The sequence below is a fragment of the Struthio camelus genome, chromosome 23 (genome assembly GCF_040807025.1).
Source record: "Struthio camelus isolate bStrCam1 chromosome 23, bStrCam1.hap1, whole genome shotgun sequence".
NCBI lineage: Eukaryota > Metazoa > Chordata > Aves > Struthioniformes > Struthionidae > Struthio > Struthio camelus.
The window spans coordinates 9,086,977-9,104,562 of record NC_090964.1 but is presented as its reverse complement, the minus strand read 5'-3'; the positions used below and the strand labels follow the sequence as shown (position 1 = coordinate 9,104,562).

Here is a 17,586-nt window from a genome sequence, read left to right as displayed (position 1 = left end):
CTCTCTAGACGAGCTGCAAACTGAGCCTGGAGGCTCTCGGGCCATTCAGCAGTAGATGAGGGCCCGCGGCGCGCCGGAGTGTAAGCGCACCAACGTACAGAGACCCCAAGCAAACCCTACGCAGCAATAGAAGGGAAGTAGGTACTGTGAGCCCATTTCAGAGAGAGAAAGAGAGCGAGCGAGCTGCCGTAATAGGTTCAACTACGAAGCCCGTGCTTGACTTTAAATTCAAGGGGCAGATGTTCAGCTGTCAGTGTCTTTTTGCATCAGGACGAGTGCAGCTCGCTAATCCTCAGAAAGGGTGTACGTGGCAGAGCTGAGCTCTGGGCTGGGTGAAAAATGAGCTTTATACACCTCAGCTCTTAATCCTGGTACCTTTTTGCCCACTGAACTATTCCCTTGAAAACCAAAGGAATAGGGAGGCAGGAGGAAATCATAATTGATTTTTTTCAGAACGTACAAATAGGTTGCAATTAAATTAATTCCAGGGACTCCTTCTGGCAGTCCCACTTCAGTCTGTTTTACATAGCTCTGGTTCTGTTGTCCGTGTGTTTCTGAAAATCGCAGGCCTCGTTTTGCTTTAATTTCCAGCAAGTTTTAAAAGCACATGAACTTTCAGAAGCTGTTACTGTGCTTTCTCCTCCCTCGCGAAGCCCCGGTCTGTGCTCCCCGGGGAGCAGCGCGGGAGGGGGCTCAGCAGGCGCACGTCTGCTGCGTGGTCCCCCCTCCTCTCAGGCGTTGACCAGGACATTTGATTTCATGATGTTTATTGTTTCACCAGATGAATTAAACAAAACTGCATCCAAAATGAAATGGGGCCCTGGCTACTGTTTGCCGGTTTCAATAGGCAGAAACGCGTGTGTTTTCAGTGTTGCGCTGGGAGAAGGAGCTGAGTTCTGTCTCTCATCCTGACTTGACGAAGGAGGTGGCAGGGCTGGGGTTTGGGTTTAAGCTGCTTTTTTCTTTCTCTCTGTGTGATTGGGTGGATTGTGGGTTACAGGTTAAATTAAACAGCATGGAAATTATCAGCCCTGAGGCAAAGGCTTTGAGACTGCAAAGGCTCTCCGCTGTGTCTTATTCCAGCAGTGGATTTTGCCTGATGTGTCAGACATCATTAGGAGAATGTTTCAGCCAGTCGGTCAGATGGCAGCAAAGCTGAAAAGAAGGATCGTCTGCTGTAGAGATTAGGTCAGGGGATGGGGCCAGGCGAAGGGCACTTTAGTCACATGCCGCCTCGAGCATAGGCAGACGTGCACTTGTGCGCTGTGATAGCAGGTATCAGCCCCCTGCTTTTCCCTCCAGCAGCTTCAGCTGAGGACGTGGCAACAGGCGGCGCGAGTGCCCTCAGTCCGTTCCGGTGCTGAGCGCGGCAGAGTCCCTGCAGCCGCTGTGCAGGGCTAGCGGGATTTTAAAGTGTGTAGTAAGTAAAGCACTTGCCCCTTGTCCTGCCATGGACAATGCTACTTTTGTTAAACGGCGGTGTGTGTTCGGGGAGGGATCTTGGTGTCCGTGTCTGAACGTGCCCTGAGCATCACCTGCTTTTCGCACACCTAAACTGAGTGGCTGGACAGGACCCAGAAAAATTCCTTCCTCCAGGAACTTCTCACTGCAAAATGTGTAGGGAAAGCAAGGGGAGGTTGTAATAAGCTTTTCAGGAAAAGGATGCACGGATTAAAATCAAACATACTAATTACTGCTGAGCTCTGGAGCACCCCTGTGCTTTGCTGTGTTTTAGATAGCAGAGGCTGCTTTGTAGTGTAGAGGAGAAGCTTCCCAGGTGGCCCAGCAGCGACTGGCGCCCAGCAAACGGCTCAGGCTGCATTCAGAGGCCAAGCAGACGCAAAACTCCCCTGCTGGCTCTTCTTGCACGCTGCCCCTGCGTGCAGGCACAAAGCAAGCATCCTCAAAAACCAGACTTGCTCTCTAAGGAAGCGCTGGAGAGAGCGTGTGACAGTGACAGCAGGTGCAGCCTGCCGTCACGCTCGCTGCGGCCGCTCGGCCTGCTTTAAATCACGCCAGTTAGTAGCCATTCAAGTTTGATAACTGCAAATGTAAGAATTAGAGAGCGACAGAGAGAAGTGAGGCAGGAGGCCCTTGACTTCACAGCAGACTTGAGGAAGCGATGAAGTGCTGAAAGGAGCTCACAGCCGTCAGATTAGGGCAAGAAGTTTTAGGAGGGTTCAGGAACACGTTCTCAAGTGCTTGGTTCCTGCTGCGCCGTTTCCCGTTAGATTTTCAGCAGAGGAACTCGGAGCCTGAGTTCTCCTCGTCCCGCTCGTTGGCCTGAAGCTGCCTGGAAAACCTCGTTCCGTGGGTACGTGTCTGAGGTTACGCGTATACGTGCTGGGGCTGGGGGGATACCGGCACACGTCCCCGTTCTTTTTCCAGCCGCAAGAAGGCGTTTGTAATCTTCGGCAGCGGCAAAATTTGGGGCCTCTTCTGCCACCCGCTGTGCAGTCGCGGGCCGCCCAGCCAGGCTCGCCTGTGCCTGCGGGCCGCCCCCGGCCCCCTCGCCCGGCGGGGTGCTCTCCAAGGCTCCGTTTCTCTCGGTTTCCGTCTCTCTCTGGGCCGAGGGCTAGCAAGTCCACAGGGAAATCTCACTGCCGGCTCGAAACGCGGCTGAAAACCCGCAGCAAGAAGCAGTTGCTTTGGCTGGTCGCGGTTCTCCGTCTGATCTGCCCTGTGGCGCAGGCCCCTCTCCTCGTCTTCAGCAGAGAGAGATTACCTTTCCCAGGGCGTCCGTGGGGTTCGCTCCAAAAGGGCTTCGTAGAAATCCTGTAAGCACAAAACTTACTTTTGATGAAGAAACAAAAAATCCCAGAAAGCCCCAAGTGGAGAGCTCTGTAACAACCTGTAAGCGCCAGGAACGTCTAAAACGTTTGTAATAGCGGCAGGGAACTCGCGCGTGGTTTGGCATCGTGATCGCGCCCCGCGGCGCTCCCCAGGCCGGCAGAGAGTCGTGCTCGCGCCGCGGGGCCGGGGCGGCCAGCGGCGAGCTAGGGCTCTGGGGTCTTCGGTGTGCGGATCAGGGCAAAGGTACGGAGGGTCCGGACACCGGGGCCTGGGAGTCGGGTCTCCCGCGGCGTGGCCGAGCCGGGCTCGGGAGCGAGCCGAGCGCCCGGGACCGGCTCTCGGCGCCTTTGCGCTCCTTGCTGCAGCTGACTCGAGCCTGTTGTGTCACATCAGTCGTTTCAGCTGAGCGTTACCTCCTGAAATATTCCACAGCAGCAGCTCCGAGAATCCCCATTTGATGCAGTTGATTTTCAGGTTATTTTCTTGAATTTTGACTTCAATTTAAAGGTTGCTGGGTTTGGGATTCTTAAGGAGTTTTGAGCAGATACGATTATGGAAGAACCAGAGTCTTTTGATTTATTCTCTGTTCAAAAACTAGTGCCAAAACCAGTTTTCTTCTGGGGTTTCGTTCCGTTTACATCTCCCACTGAGGACAAGGGGAATTATTTACCCGGTTACTGCTCGCTTGGCATGGTTGGGTTCTAATTATATTTAAATTACAACTTTTGAAGTTTAAGCCTTTCATCCTTAAGTTTGCAGCTTATATATATCTAGACTGTACAGATTGCAGCTGATTTACACTGTGATTAGACCATTTTTGTGAGCCTCCTGATATTCACAGAAGCAGTATTCTGGGGTCATCTGTGTGTGTTTGGCCACATGCATAGGTGGAGGAAGTTGGACAGGAGAGAACAGCTGGTGCATGAACAGGGCAGTGAAATAGTAATTTAGAGCTTTTTCTGAGTTGAGAGAATCTGATTTTTATCCCAGCATCTCTTGGAAATGGCACCTTGTATCACAGAGACATTGACTGCATGAGAAATCTGTAACTAGAGAGCAACGATTCAAACGATTTTAGTGCCACGTAGAGTTTCTGTGCCTGCAGTCCAGAATGGTTATTAGTTTCTTCCTGTCAAACAGATATGCTTCCAGCAGGCTCGTTTGTTAACAGGCTGTCACGCAGCAAGGGAGAGGAAGACTTCACTCCTTGCGTTGGTGGCCTGTGCACGTTGCTTTCCTACTGTGACTTCAAGTTGCAGGCAACGTTGAGTTGTGCACGTGTGTTGGGGAGGATAACAGTCTCAGAGCAAGGGTGGGACACCGGCGTATGCACAAGTGATGCACTTGCAGAGACTGTAGCATATTGCTGGGGAGGGGTGGGAGCAAGGAATTTCCTTGTCATGGGAGCAGGCAGGTTCAGCCTTTCCTTGATTCATGTCATTTTCTTTCACGTCCTTTAATTTCACAGTAAACAAAGGCTGGACGCAATTATTGCAGGTGCTTATTTTTGTCACGACAGGGCTTCACGCGCCACCGTTCAGTCTGATGTCCTTTTATTGCTGTGGTGCTGAGATAGTATCGACATAAAACTTGGGCACTGACAAACCTGTAATTACACTTCCCCTAATGCTCTCCCTCCTCCGGAAGCGTAACTGGATGGAGCTGGGCAGCGAGCAGTGCCGTTGTGGCAGGCAGCAGGCCCCCTTGCTGCTCTCCTTCCTCTGAAGTCTGCAAAGTTGTTGGTGTCCTGCACGGACAGGAGGCGAAGCTGGTGTGCACGGGTCCAGCTGCCTGAATGCCTGGAAGATGGAGGGACACCAGGCTTAGCACCTCCTGCTTTATAAAGATGTAGGAACAGACCTGAAATTGAGAGTTGGAGTGAGGTCTGCGTTGCTAGCTCAGATGTCCCTGTCTGGGCCTGAGCATCTTCAGGACCAAATAAGGTGCCTTGTGACCCTGCCAGCATCCCTCTGTTAATGGCTAAGTTACTGATCAGGTTGCTGCAACTTCCCAGCTGAAGTCTGCAAGTGGATGTGCAGCAAGTGGACGTAGAACTGGTTCTTCCTTCAGCCGGGACCTTTAACGTAGCAAATTTTCCCTAGGCTAGCCAATCCTGTCTGATTTGGTCAAGTGGGTTTGCAGCTCAGCTTACTTCCGTTGAGTATGGTCAGCTGTCGGACAAAAGCCTTGTTTTTTATTTAACTTTGCCATTTTGCTTTCCAGTTATATCCTGTGGAAACCCGGGAACCCCCAGCAATGCAAGGGTTATATTTAATGACGGCTTGGTTTTCTCCAGTTCCATTATCTATCAGTGCCGGGAAGGCTATTACTCCACAGGGGTGCTGAGCAGGCACTGCACAGTGAATGGGACGTGGACCGGGAGCGCTCCAGAGTGCACAGGTGAGTGCGGGGACGGGCTCCTGGAAGCTGAGCTGAACGGCGCTGCCAGGCTCTGGGGGCGGCTCGTCAGCACGTGGCTGGAGGCTCAGCGCGGCTGTGAACGCACAAGCGCGCTGCGCTGAGAAACGGCTAAACTGTCTGGTGTCAGCGGAAGGCACGCAGCCTGCAATCTCTATGAGTACCTAATGGAAAACTCTTGCTTTGGATTTGTTTTTTTTCCCCCACTCAAGTGAAGGGCTCTCTCTAATCAGTTCCGTGAGTAACGTCAGCCGTCCTGGAGGCGCTCTCCTGGGCTGCTTTTGAACATGAGCGTTCGTGCCCGTCGGCGTGCCGGCAGCTGGAACGTGCATGGGCGCAGCCTGACTTCAGAGGCCCTTGCTGAATGAGTTGCGTTTCCTTATGGCTCAGACCTGCCACGGCCTCCATGAGCAACGTGCATGATGGCAAACATGCTCTTACATAAATGTGAGATGGTAACTAGGCTAAGGAGAGGAGGGGCTGCCACGTGCTAACTATTCCAGACGTGGCCCACGCCTGACCTAGGTTTTCTTTAATGTTTAATGTATGTTAATACTTCTTGCAAGGTCTTAATGTGCCGTTAACGTTCCTGTTCCCTCCACTGAATAGAGGAAAAGTTTTCTCTATGTACTACAGGCCAGTCTGCTCCAGCTAGCCTAGCTCTCCAACCGCTCTGTGCTAAATGCTCCCTTTTCTGCATTTAGTGCATGACATCCTGCTCCAAAAAACACTTGGGACCATCAGGTGTTCTAGTTATTGCAGTTCCATGAGTATGAGACAAGGGATGGTCAGCCAGAAACGCTTGTTTATTTTCTTTTGGCAGTGATCAACTGTGGTGACCCTGGTGTGCCAGCCAACGGTATTAGATTGGGCAGTGACTTCACCTACAATAAAACTGTGGTGTTCCAGTGCATGCCTGGGTATATGATGGAGTCGGACAGGGCCTCCTCTCTAGCTTGTACAAAAGACCGAACCTGGAACAGCACCAAACCCGCCTGCAAGGGTAAGACTGGTTGCTATAAAAATATCTGAGGATATAAGTGTAACAGGCCACAAACTTCCCGTAACTTGTGACAGGGTAATAGGCTGTTAAGAGAAGCTGCTGCACAGTGCCTGGAGCCCACCTGTGAGTTTGTCAGTCCTATCATTCAATCTGTACCCTGTATTTATGGCACTTTGGCAATTTTTTCAACATAGCATGAACACCTTGCCCTCTTTAGGTGTATCAATCATCGCAACATGCCTGGAAGGGAGGGAACTGCTATTACCCATATGGTAGAGAAGGAAAAGTGAAGCCCAGACTGCTAAGTGACTTACTCTTCACAAAAACTCAGATCAGACTTGAAGGAAGCACCCTGTTTTGCAGGCACACGCTTTTTCGGCATGATTTAGAAGTCTGGAAAGTGTTTCTTCCAACTCCTTTCGTTATTTCTTTATTCTGAGATTGCCTCTGTAGTTTGAAGATAGGAAAGAGAAATAACAGTCTCAGGACAGACTGGATCTTTTCTGCCAGTGTTTTACTCATCCAGCAAATGTAGATAAGGCTTGTAGCAGAATCTATGTACTTTGCCTTTTGCAGTCTGGAGAATTTACCTGTCAGGATGCTGATATAAATGCAGACCACGCAGAAACTTCCGAATATACTCCAGTTCCTTCAGAGGCTGTAAAGAGCAATTCTTTTTACTCCTTTTTCATTCTCACCGCTGAGCTAATGTGGCAGGAATAATACAGAACGTGGTCAGGTCTCATTTGGGGGCCAGACTAATTTGCACGGGCTTCGTGTCTTTCCCAGTGCTCCCCTGAGCTGGAAAGCAGAGCACTGCAAAAATGTCATGTTAAAACACCCCAGAGTGGATGAAATACAGACTAGCTGTTGATTTGACTACTAATCTGAAACTCGGCCAGGTTGTCCAAAATCTATGACTCTTTCAGGGAATCCTTGGTGAGTTTTCATACTAAGTCAGACTGGGTTCTTAACTTCGCTTGGAAATGAACACAGGCTTTTAGCAATCTGACTTTGAGATTTGGGATTTGGTTAATTCCAAACTTCAAAGTAAAATCCTAGGGTTTACAACCGCACGCACAGCTGGAAAAGTTTTCCCAGACCGCCTGCTAGCCCGATCCTAGGAGATATTCCCTGAGAGCAGAATATAACTTTGATGCTACATGAATTTCTTTGTTAATGGGAATAGCTATGCTGAGGAGCCGTGAGAACTGAACACGCTTTTGTTTTTCATTCACTCAGCTATCATTTGTAAATCCCCGCAAGCCATACCCAACGGGAAAGTTGTGGGCTCGGATTTCAGCTGGGGTGCCAGCGTGAGCTACGCATGTTTAGAAGGATACCAGCTCTCCCTGCCCGCCATCCTCACCTGCGAAGGCAACGGGACTTGGAGTGGAGAAATCCCACAGTGCTTTCGTGAGTAGACAGCCATGTAGTTGTTTGCCTACCCAGTTGTTCAGGGTCTTCTCTCCCCCGTCTCTGGTCCACACCTAACCGATTTTAGTGTCATCTCTGCCATGCCTGGCAGTTCAGTGGACGTGTAGTATTCTCCACCCATCACAGAGGGTGCAGATGGGCCTCTACAGGAGAGCTCGTTTCTTTCTAACTTCAGACGTGATATCCAGATTCATCTCACTTCCGTGAGTTGCCTGACTTTGCTCCCTCTAGGCTAGTGGAGCTGCATGTTTCCAGAAAGCAGTGTGGCCCTCAGATCCTTTTGGAGGTACCTCTGTCTCCTTCTAACTACCTTCAAAGTTGAAGGAAGTTTTCCCAACAGTTATGGTACCACCACTCAACATGCATGAAAGTTAAATATCCAGTTGCCAAGATTCCTACCCGTAAGCCCTTGGAAAGCCTTGGATTAACTGAAGTCAGTGGGAATTTTGCATGCTAGGAGAAACGATGAAGGTGCTCAGAGTGGCTGTGGCCAAAAGTCTGGGCGCTGACACCAGCCGAATTGCTGCGTGCCTTGCTTGGCCGTCTCTGTGACGAGGAGGCAGTAACGGCCCCTGGGAGGTGTGCTGGGAAGCAAAGTCAGTCACTCCACCTCTTTTTTTTATGTAGGAGCGAGTTCAGGTTTGCAAAGAGTCTCAGCACCGCGCGTGTTCTCGGTGCACCAGACGTCTTAAAAGCTCTGGCCCCTTGTCCATGCGACTCCCTAGTGACTGAAGACTTCTGAAAGCAGGGCTCTTGAAGCAGCTAGAGGCCTTAGAAGAAATGTTTGGAAAAGGGCGCTCTGTTATTGCAGCAGAGGTTAGGAATGTTTTGTGAGGGCAGAGCTTTGCCTGGGTGGAAACCTGTATGTGTGATATAATAGCTAATACAAGAATTTAGTTAAACGTCTCATAATGATAAAGCCGAATTTGAGTTTCTTTTCCTGGTTGAATGGCTGGCAGCTGCACAATGGCCATTTTCATATTAAATCATACAAAGCCCTGACTGTGTTCCTTACACCTTTCCCCTGGATCTTATCTAATTAGCGGGCTTTCTGTGTGACACAGAACACGTAGCAACTTGACATTGTGCAGTTAGAGGTACATTTTAAAGCTAAGCATGCTGTTACTACCAAAAAAAAAATGGCGGATAAAGTGGAAGTTAATTAACAGCAATAGATAAAAAGACAGAATTGCCAGGAAAGTAGCCAGCAACACCTGTCACTAGTAATTTCCTAGGCGTTCGCAGAGAGTTTGATGGCAAGGAGTAGTCAGGTTTGGGCCATTAATAGACCTATCTTTAGCTTATTAACATTGCTTGCTCTTGAGGCAGCCTGTCGCAATCCTCTCGTCCCTTTGCCTGTTCCAGCTGTGTTCTGCGGTGATCCTGGGATACCAGCTCAAGGCAGGAGGGAAGACAGAGGCTTCACGTACCGCTCCTCTGTCTCGTTCTCCTGCCTAGCCCCACTAGTGCTGGTGGGATCAGCCCGGCGGTTCTGTCAGTCCGACGGGACGTGGAGCGGGACCCAGCCCAGCTGCATAGGTAAGAGGAGACACCTCCGTCTTGCAGCTACAAGCAAAGAGCTTGGAGCTGTCACTTTGCTTTTCCCTTTCTAGCAAACTCGTTTTTCTGTCTTGTGTTTGCAGAAATTAGCACTTAATGTTTCCATGAAAATGGAAGCGTTTTCTTTTCGTAAAGGGTGATGCTTTCGTGTTTTTCTGACTGCATTAGCAAATGACAGTCTCCCCCCTCGCCTTCTCTTAGGATGTGCTGCTTAGATTCAGTGCTTTACCTTTCTGTGATGTTAGGATTTAGACTTAGGTTTCCACCCACTCCTCGTGTGCCCATTTTCTGGGGCTTCCAAAGCCCTTTGAAATCGCAGGGTGGTCTATAATCATAATTAGTCACAGCATTCTCAGCCAATTTAAAACTCTAGCTACAGTCTTGAACTCCAGGGCTCCTGTGGTGATAAATTGCACAGGCTATGTGCTGTTTGTCTTAACTGTCTACCTGAACACCACCCGCACCATATTATCTGGGCATCTGGAGCAGAAACGGATTGTGGACTCTTCTCCGCTGTTTTCAGTCATTCTGGCTTGCTAGCTACATCTTAAATGCATCACCAAGAACATGAACGTTGAAATACTCAGGGCCAGCTCCTCCACAGCTTCTGGCTTCCTCTTGATTTCACTACGAGCTTCTTGCGTACAGAGTTGGGAGCAACCACGTACACTTGTGAACATTGGCCTTAAATGTTAGCATTGGGATTCCCTTTCGTGTTTCATCACTTTTTCACAGATGCTTATCCAGGATCCTACCATACCTACATGGCATGCCCCCCTCTAGAGCAGCGTACGAAACTGCAGCGTGGCTGAACGCGGTAAACAGTTGTTCATGCTGCTGCTGCTGAAACGTACTTTGAATTTGTCTCCCCAAAACAAATCATGGGAAGGGACAAGACTTGTGCATCTACAAAAGCCCTGACCTGAAACGCCAGTTTCCAGCACGGGCAGCCAAAGCCCAAGTGTTGTATTTATTCCGATCTCATCCGTTTCTGAGGCACGTCAGGTAGCCAGCAACATCAGACCCCCCAACTACAGCCACTTCACTCTGCGCAATCCATCACCTTCCACTTCATCCATCGAATGGGACTCTTTATTTATTTATTTTAGACACTGTGATATATCTGGGGGCTTCCATGGAAACTGCATCAGTGATAAATGGCAAAAGCGCAGCAGAGCTGAATGAGAGAAAATGAATTAGTTTGTTTGATGCAGCCCCAAATCGGCTGCATTTTATATTCCTTGTTTAATGACTCACCACATCTCCGAGGACCTGGGGAAAACACCAAGAAATACATAATGCGCAGTGCGAAGAGGCTGATTTGTCAGGTCATAAGGAATAAAAACATAAGAATAAAAACACAAGCCATTAGATACAGAAGTCATGCTCCATTTTCCTATAGCTGCAGCGAGAAGTGGCAGGCCACTTCTGTTCCCGCTCTGGGTTGGATTGCAGAGACTTTCCTTAGAGAGTTTATTTCTTGTCTTTCACAACCATGTTAACTGGAATATTTAAAGTACAGAGAGGGACTTGCTGTGGGAGAGGTGATCCCCCTCATAGCCACGCTGAGTGTACTGAGGAGAAAAAGGGCTGGGAATCCAGAGCAGGCTCTCATCTGGCTTTCCTGAGATATTGCAGTGCTCCAGCTCCCTGTGAACATAGCTACCACTCCTCCTGGCCGCCAGGTTACCTGAGCATCCTCAGTTGAAGCTGCATGCTAGTTCAATGATACCGCATGTCCTGTGATCCTGTGGAGCAGGTGACCTGCTTCTGCTCAGTGCAGAGAGCTATTCGTAGCACGTGTGGTTTTTGCAACTGCCTCATCTTGCTCTTGCACACTCTTGAGAAAAACTCAAGAGCTTGGACTAATCTGTCAATATATGTTGTCTTTGGGGAACGCAACACCCAGGTCTCTAGCTCGTCTCAGCTCCATGGAGAAGGATCTTTTCAGCTTTGCTCTGACCTTTTGAGCTAGTGTTCAGATGGCACTGATGCTCTAAGCCAGCCTGTTCCCTCGGCAGACCCGGCGGGGCCTGTCCGTGCACCCTGTAATAATCACAGTCAAGTGGGCCAGGTCTAGTGGAAGGTGGTTTTTGGCTGCTGCTGCAGCTGCCTCTCAAGTGAGGGACTTAGTTTCCTTTGCTCAGTATGGGTTGCTAATGTAAAAGCGATGCATCTCTGCCCTAATTTTGTCGATTCCTCGCTACTGTCTACACATTGGAAAAAAAGTAAGTGATAGATACTAGAGGAACAGCAACAGGTATTCCTGCTGAATTGAGTGCATTCATCTTCTGATAGATTGAGACCGAATGAGGCGTAAAGAGAGATTACGTATCTGAGATACGTTACCGTTTCCAGCCCCCATCTATCACCCTAAAACAGCGAGGCCCCCGGGGCGAGTGAGTGATGGCAGAGCAAGCCCAGAGGGCCAAGTGCACTGCCCAGGCCCGAGAGGGCAAGGCTGGCGCAGGGGGAGCGGGCAGGGGCAGAGAAGGGCACAGCGCCACTGAGGCACATGCTTTACTGCTGGTATATAGAGGGGGGAAGGGAAGAGAAACGTTCCTGACATGAGATTCATGTTCCCCTGTTTTCTCTTGAGTGACAGAGTGCCTCTGGTTAGGTTGCGTTGGAACAGTCAGGAACTTAAGAAACAAAAATATCCATGTACTTTTCCCTGTTGCTATGTATTCCTTCTGCAGCAAAATACTTCTGTCTTGTTGCAGAGGTGCAGCATGGCCTTTCTGTGTGGAGAGCAAGGGAAAGCAGAGCTCTGACATGTCTTTCATGAATGCTCCTTTAAAACACCGTGTCTGTTCTTTTCTTTTAAGACCCCAGCCTCACAACGTGCGCAGACCCCGGCGTGCCTCTCTTTGGGATGCAGAACAACTCCCAGGGCTACCAGGTACTGTCGCGGCAGCCCAGGGTGCTCCCGGCCGCGCCGTGTTGCTTGCCGTGGTTAGCCCTACCTGAGGCCTCGTCTGGAATAACGCGTCTTCCTGCGAGTGGGACGTCATGGCGTGCTCCGTTAGACCTTGGAGTGCATTTGTACTGGATTAGCTAGCAGTGTATTATTTATGATATTAATTACAGTGCTAATTAATAGTTATTAGTGTAATTAGTATTCACATTGGAGACCTGATTTCCATTCGTTTTCAGACTAAATCCTGTAGGTGGTTTTACTAATCTCAGCTCCCAAACAGTCAGAAATCAATGGAATGGAGAGGAAAAACCCAAGCAATCCCCCAGCGCGGTCCGCCTACGGACCCCGCGGCTGGCCTCGGGCTGCCCCTTTGCCTGCGGCTGTGGGAAGGGCCACGAGGCTGGGATACTTAATTCTGTGCAGCTTCTCCTGCCAGAGTGGATCTTTTCAGTTTTGCTGCTAATTAGTTGTCTTAATCTTGGGTTTGAATGAATTAATTCCAAGTTTTAATTAATACTAAGACACTGTAAGTCTGGCTTTTGTAAGGGCTGCCAGTCTGAGAGCTGCACACCGTAGTGCAGCCCGCTCAGGTGTTCACATAGGGGACGGAGCGATGGTCGGAGAAGTGCTCCAGGGAAATCCTGCCATTCGATGTGGTACGGGAGGGACCTTAGCAGCCAACAAGAGTCTCTAGGAGCTAATGTGTGATCAAACCTGACTGCAGGGCCTGCAAGGAAGTGGTACCGCATGCATGGTGCAGCCTCGCCAGGGAGGACGGACAAGATGCTCAAAGCCCGACTTGGCATCTCTGTTTTCCACGTGTTCTGGTTTTAAAGCATAAACCAGTTAATATAACATGGATCAAAGCCAAACAGTGTCATAGTGCCATCCTGTTTGAAGCAGAAAGTGAGACTGACAAATTCACCTTCGTTATCTTACTGAAACGAAATACAAAAAGTAAACAGTCTTCAGAGAGTTAAGTATACCTCAAAAATGTGGAAGAGTCAGTTGTCAGTTTTTGTGATCCTTTTCACTCTTCACGGTCCAGACTGGCATTTACAATGTGAGTAAAGGATGTTTGGTTTTACTAGTTATTTTGAATATCCCTTCTGACAAAAATTTCAGCCGTTTCCAAATATCATCCGTGTCTGATGCTAACTTGGGTGTATTTGTATGACACAAAAGCCTTGCCTATCACTGCAGGAAGCAACTCTCTGCACAGTTAACAAAGGCAGCAGGTTTCCAAGGGCTCTGAATGCTTTTTTGGTACTAGACTCTGGCAGAGCGGTAAGCGCAGAAAGCAGGCAACTCACCTTTTCAGTGTATAGAAGAGCGGAAACTATACGTATTTTATTATAAGCGTGGGTGAATTACATTCCACTGGAAGGCTTGGTGTTTTGTCTCCTGTTGAAGCAGGTGGGGAGCATGATTTTTTTCAAGTGTCAGAAAGGATACCTGCTGCAGGGATCGACCACCAGGACCTGCCTCCCCAACCTGACGTGGAGCGGCGTGCAGCCAGACTGTGTCCGTAAGTGTTGGGAGAAGTTTTATCGAGAACAGCACATGCCTTTGACCATGCTGTTGCCCTGTTTTGTTGTTGCTGTGCTTCACCATGTGAATAGCTGGCTCTTCAGAGGTAATTTTGTAGGAGGGCTCTGAAAGACGATGCCCTTGAAGAAAAGGGGGATCACATAGGCAATTGACTTGACTGTACCAGCAGTCAGTTTTGATTTCAGATAGATATTTACTTGTTCCCTCCTTAGAGAGGCAATTTGAGGGGAGGCTTTGTTTTGTGTTTCTGAAACCGTATTTGATGAGCAAGATTGAGCTCACGCTCCAGGGACTGAGGTTAACATTTAGCCGGAAGGCCTCTCCAGCAGAGGGATGTTTCTCCTGGTCTTTAATAACTTGTTGCTCTTTCTTCTAAGCTGCCAATCATCTTTTCCCTGCTATAGCAAAAGGAATTTAATTTAATGTATTTAAGCTGTAATATCCATTGTGGCCTCTGTATCATCTTATCATAAGTATTAAAACGCTTCTCCCTCTCCCTTGTGAGATGGTTTATTGGTGAGATATATTTCATGTAACAAACCCTACAGGTCCAGCAGCGGCGAGCAGCCCAGTCGGGTAGCCCAGCACAGGGGCTAGCCTTTAAAATCTCTTACAAGCAGCATCAGGGAGAGGGGGCAGCTGAAGAGGAAGGCGGCTCCCCCCTCTGCTTGCCGTGGTAATGCGAGAGCGACCCCAGCTCGCAGCTTTGCCTCTCTCTCTGCTGAACTGGAAGATTGCAGGGATGAAGAAACAGCTGTGGATTTAAGTAGGGTTTTGCCTCTGTTGCTAGGTGCATTGAAATAGAAGATGTGTTTTTGGCTTACTCATGCTAGCAAGAGCGACTGAGTTGTTGGCTTTAGATTTTCTGTAAAGCTTCCTCCATCCGCAGCGTGGAAGGGCAGGATTAGATGCAGTTGCTGCTAACACAGCGCTGAATGTCATCTCCTGGCTAGGGCTGCGGGCTTGGAGCCGGGACGCCGAGATACTGCTTTATGACTGTGCGAGTTAGTCTCTCAGCCTTTCTGGGTTTTATATTTCATTCTCTGTAAAATGAGGATGTAGATAATACCTCATGAAGGCTGTTGAGGATTTGCTTTCATTCTTGAGCAGTTTGAGAGCTACAGAAAGGGCAAATTTACAGTGTGGATGAAAGAGAGCTTCCTGGCTATATGATTTATTAGGTTTGTGTTGTAACTTCTCAAGGAAAATGGTGACACATTTACAGTGGGACCTGACAGAGCAGGGCATATGCATGCTCTGCCTGGAGGCAGGGAGCTGGACAAGCCGATCTTAGATTTCTGTGGGCCAAATCCTGAAAGCTAGTGAGCACTTCTGGGAATTTATGAATGTTGTATGCTTCCGAGGACTTACCCTGTGATCCTATTGACAGGCAGGTGCAAATCATTAGTAAGCACCCATCCTGTGAAGAGAGGCTTTTAAAAAAAAGCAGATGCACCCTCACACCCACTAGACTTACTGACTTCACCTCCTGGACCTGGATGTGCTGTGAAGGAAGCTCAGCGCAGCTTTGTCTGCGGGCAGCTTTCTGCCTGTGTATACACCTCGGACACAGGGTTGGGGTCAAGGTTAAGAGGAGGGTGGCTACCCAGTGTCTTTTCCTAGCCTTTCCAAGTACAATTACAAAGGAAGGCATTAAACACAGGGGTTTTTTTCCCTGCTTGGAGGCAACTATAACCACGTGACCACAAGAAGTTCGAGCTTCTGCTCAGCTTCAGGAAGGTGAATGGAGTTTTCTTCTCTTACGTGTGTCAGACACAAGATCTTCAGCATCACTCAGTTATGAGGTTTTTTCCTTAAAAAGCAGGGGGATAACAGAGTCTGATTTTCAGTTCATGGAAGCTGGAAGTGAGCGAGGGATCCCCTGAGAGCTTTAGGCTCTCAGAAAGAGCAATCTCGCCGGCGAGGCAAGGGGAATGGTCTCATTAATTCATCTGGTTGGGAAATATCCGAGCATGGCGGGGCCTCCCTCGATGATCAGAGAAAATTTTGCTGAAAAAGCTCTTCGAAGTGACTTCTGGCCCTACTGACATCGTTGGTGTCGTCGTTCTGCCTTTCTGCATGTGCACAGACGGTGTCTCTCATCTCTGTTTTTCCTGTTTATCACCGTCTCTCATCTCCATTTTTCAGCTCATCACTGTAAACAGCCAGAGACCCCCTCCCACGCCAACGTCGGTGCTCTGGATTTGCCGTCTCTGGGCTACACCTTGATCTATTCCTGCCAGAGCGGCTTCTACCTCACGGGAGGCTCTGAGCATCGAACTTGCAAAGCAGATGGCAGCTGGACGGGGAAACCACCCATTTGCCTCGGTAAAAGCGCTGAGCACCATAATATAGGCTAGCCTAGATCAGCCTGTATTTCCTGTATTGACAACATAGGCTTTCCTATATTGGCGCTACCGCGAGAGAAATGTCTCAGCAGTGTTTGATGCCAGTATTAATCTGTTGTGGATTTGCCCCTCTCTTTCAGCGGATGTCCGACCTAGTGGGAGGCCAGTCGGCACTGCGCGGGACCCGCCGCTCGCCAAGGTGTCAGGTACTGTCCCCGGGCTTCTCCTCTGGAGGGAGCTGTAGGATGAGATCTTAGGACTGCCCCGCGGCAGGTTACCGGTCCCATCCCCTCCGCCCTGCCCCGGTGTCAGAGCACGCAGAAACCCGATTGCTCCCTGCAGATCTTAAAACTGTCAGGCTGGCAAAAGCAGCCTGTGTGCCCCAGCCCATTCGTCCATGCTCTGCTGGAGAATGGACAGGAGCCTCAAGGGAGCCAGGCGCCAACGTCCGCTGGTCTCCCCAGGGCACCCCTGAAACTCTAGCCCTCCGCGATGCTTTAGATTAGAGCTTTTTTGAAACTTTTTTTTTTTTTTTTAGCTTTTCCTAAGAACCTATTTTTGATTTTTGTTTGTTTTTAAAACTTTTCAAGGCTTTTTTAAATCAAAACAACAAAGTTAATGTCATCAGCTTGTCTGTTCTCCCTCTCTTTCCCTTTTGTACTCACTGATGAAAATGCAGAAAGAGAGCGGGTGGGATCTGAGAGATGTAAATACATGTTTGTGAATTGAGGGAAAAAGACATTTGTTCTGTTTCGATGTCTGAAAAATGAAAATAAATGGCAATGCTCATGTTTCTTTCCATGCCCGATTGCTGTGGTTTCCAGTGCCTGCAGATGTGTTTGCAAGGAATTCCCTTTGGAAAGGCTCCTATGAGTACATGGGGAAAAAGCAGCCTGCAATGCTGTCTGTCACTAGCTTCGACCCTGCCACCGGTAAAGTCAATGCCACATTGATAGACCACAGCGGTGTGGAGCTCCAGCTGTCTGGTAAGGATCTGACACCAGCAGTTTCTGGGGAATTACACTCACGGTGTTATCGCATCGTTCACCTTTGATAAGCAGCATCACGCAGCAAAGGACGCTGTGCTCTGTTATCCGAATTATGTTGATTGCTTGACAGGGCTTGACAGAGCCACCCAGTTTTGAAGTCTCTGATCTTTTACTGGACCAAAATGGAGAGAGCCGTATACCTGGGTTTGCTTTGACTCCACCTGAAAGCAGCTCAGGGCAGTCCGTAGTCTGTTCCCTTTATGCCGGAGTGGCAGGCTTGTAGTTAAATGCAAACAAGATTAGATGGCATGAGTATCCTTGTCCCTGTCCTCTATGGAGCACCACGCTGTTACCCATCCAGTAACGTAACTGCAACATTAACAGTTGAGTGTCTTCCCATGTGCAAAACATCTTTGAATATCCAGAGTTGGGAGGGGGACACGCAGGCTTGTGTTTTTGTGGTCCGTTTCCGGTACTTCCCAGTGGTAGGTTTATAGGAGTTGTTGCCCGCTCTAAGAAGATAAGGTGATTTCTCCGTTCTCTCAGGTGGAAAGTTAATTGCTTTGA

At 49.1% G+C, this 17,586-nt stretch overlaps 1 protein-coding gene across 4 annotated transcripts in view; it reads left to right on the top strand.

Moving 5' to 3' along the window:
• Nucleotides 1-17,586, top strand: part of CSMD2 (CUB and Sushi multiple domains 2) — a 373,566-nt gene that overhangs the window by 348,680 nt on the left and 7,300 nt on the right. For all 4 annotated transcript variants that reach the window (XM_068917408.1, XM_068917409.1, XM_068917410.1 and 1 more), the window contains 9 exons: nucleotides 5,017-5,193; nucleotides 6,035-6,214; nucleotides 7,457-7,630; nucleotides 9,017-9,190; nucleotides 12,040-12,113; nucleotides 13,548-13,659; nucleotides 15,831-16,010; nucleotides 16,171-16,236; nucleotides 16,855-17,016. In XM_068917408.1, coding sequence (XP_068773509.1) covers nucleotides 5,017-5,193; nucleotides 6,035-6,214; nucleotides 7,457-7,630; nucleotides 9,017-9,190; nucleotides 12,040-12,113; nucleotides 13,548-13,659; nucleotides 15,831-16,010; nucleotides 16,171-16,236; nucleotides 16,855-17,016 — 1,299 coding nt within the window. The remainder of the gene's footprint in view (nucleotides 1-5,016; nucleotides 5,194-6,034; nucleotides 6,215-7,456; nucleotides 7,631-9,016; nucleotides 9,191-12,039; nucleotides 12,114-13,547; nucleotides 13,660-15,830; nucleotides 16,011-16,170; nucleotides 16,237-16,854; nucleotides 17,017-17,586) is intronic.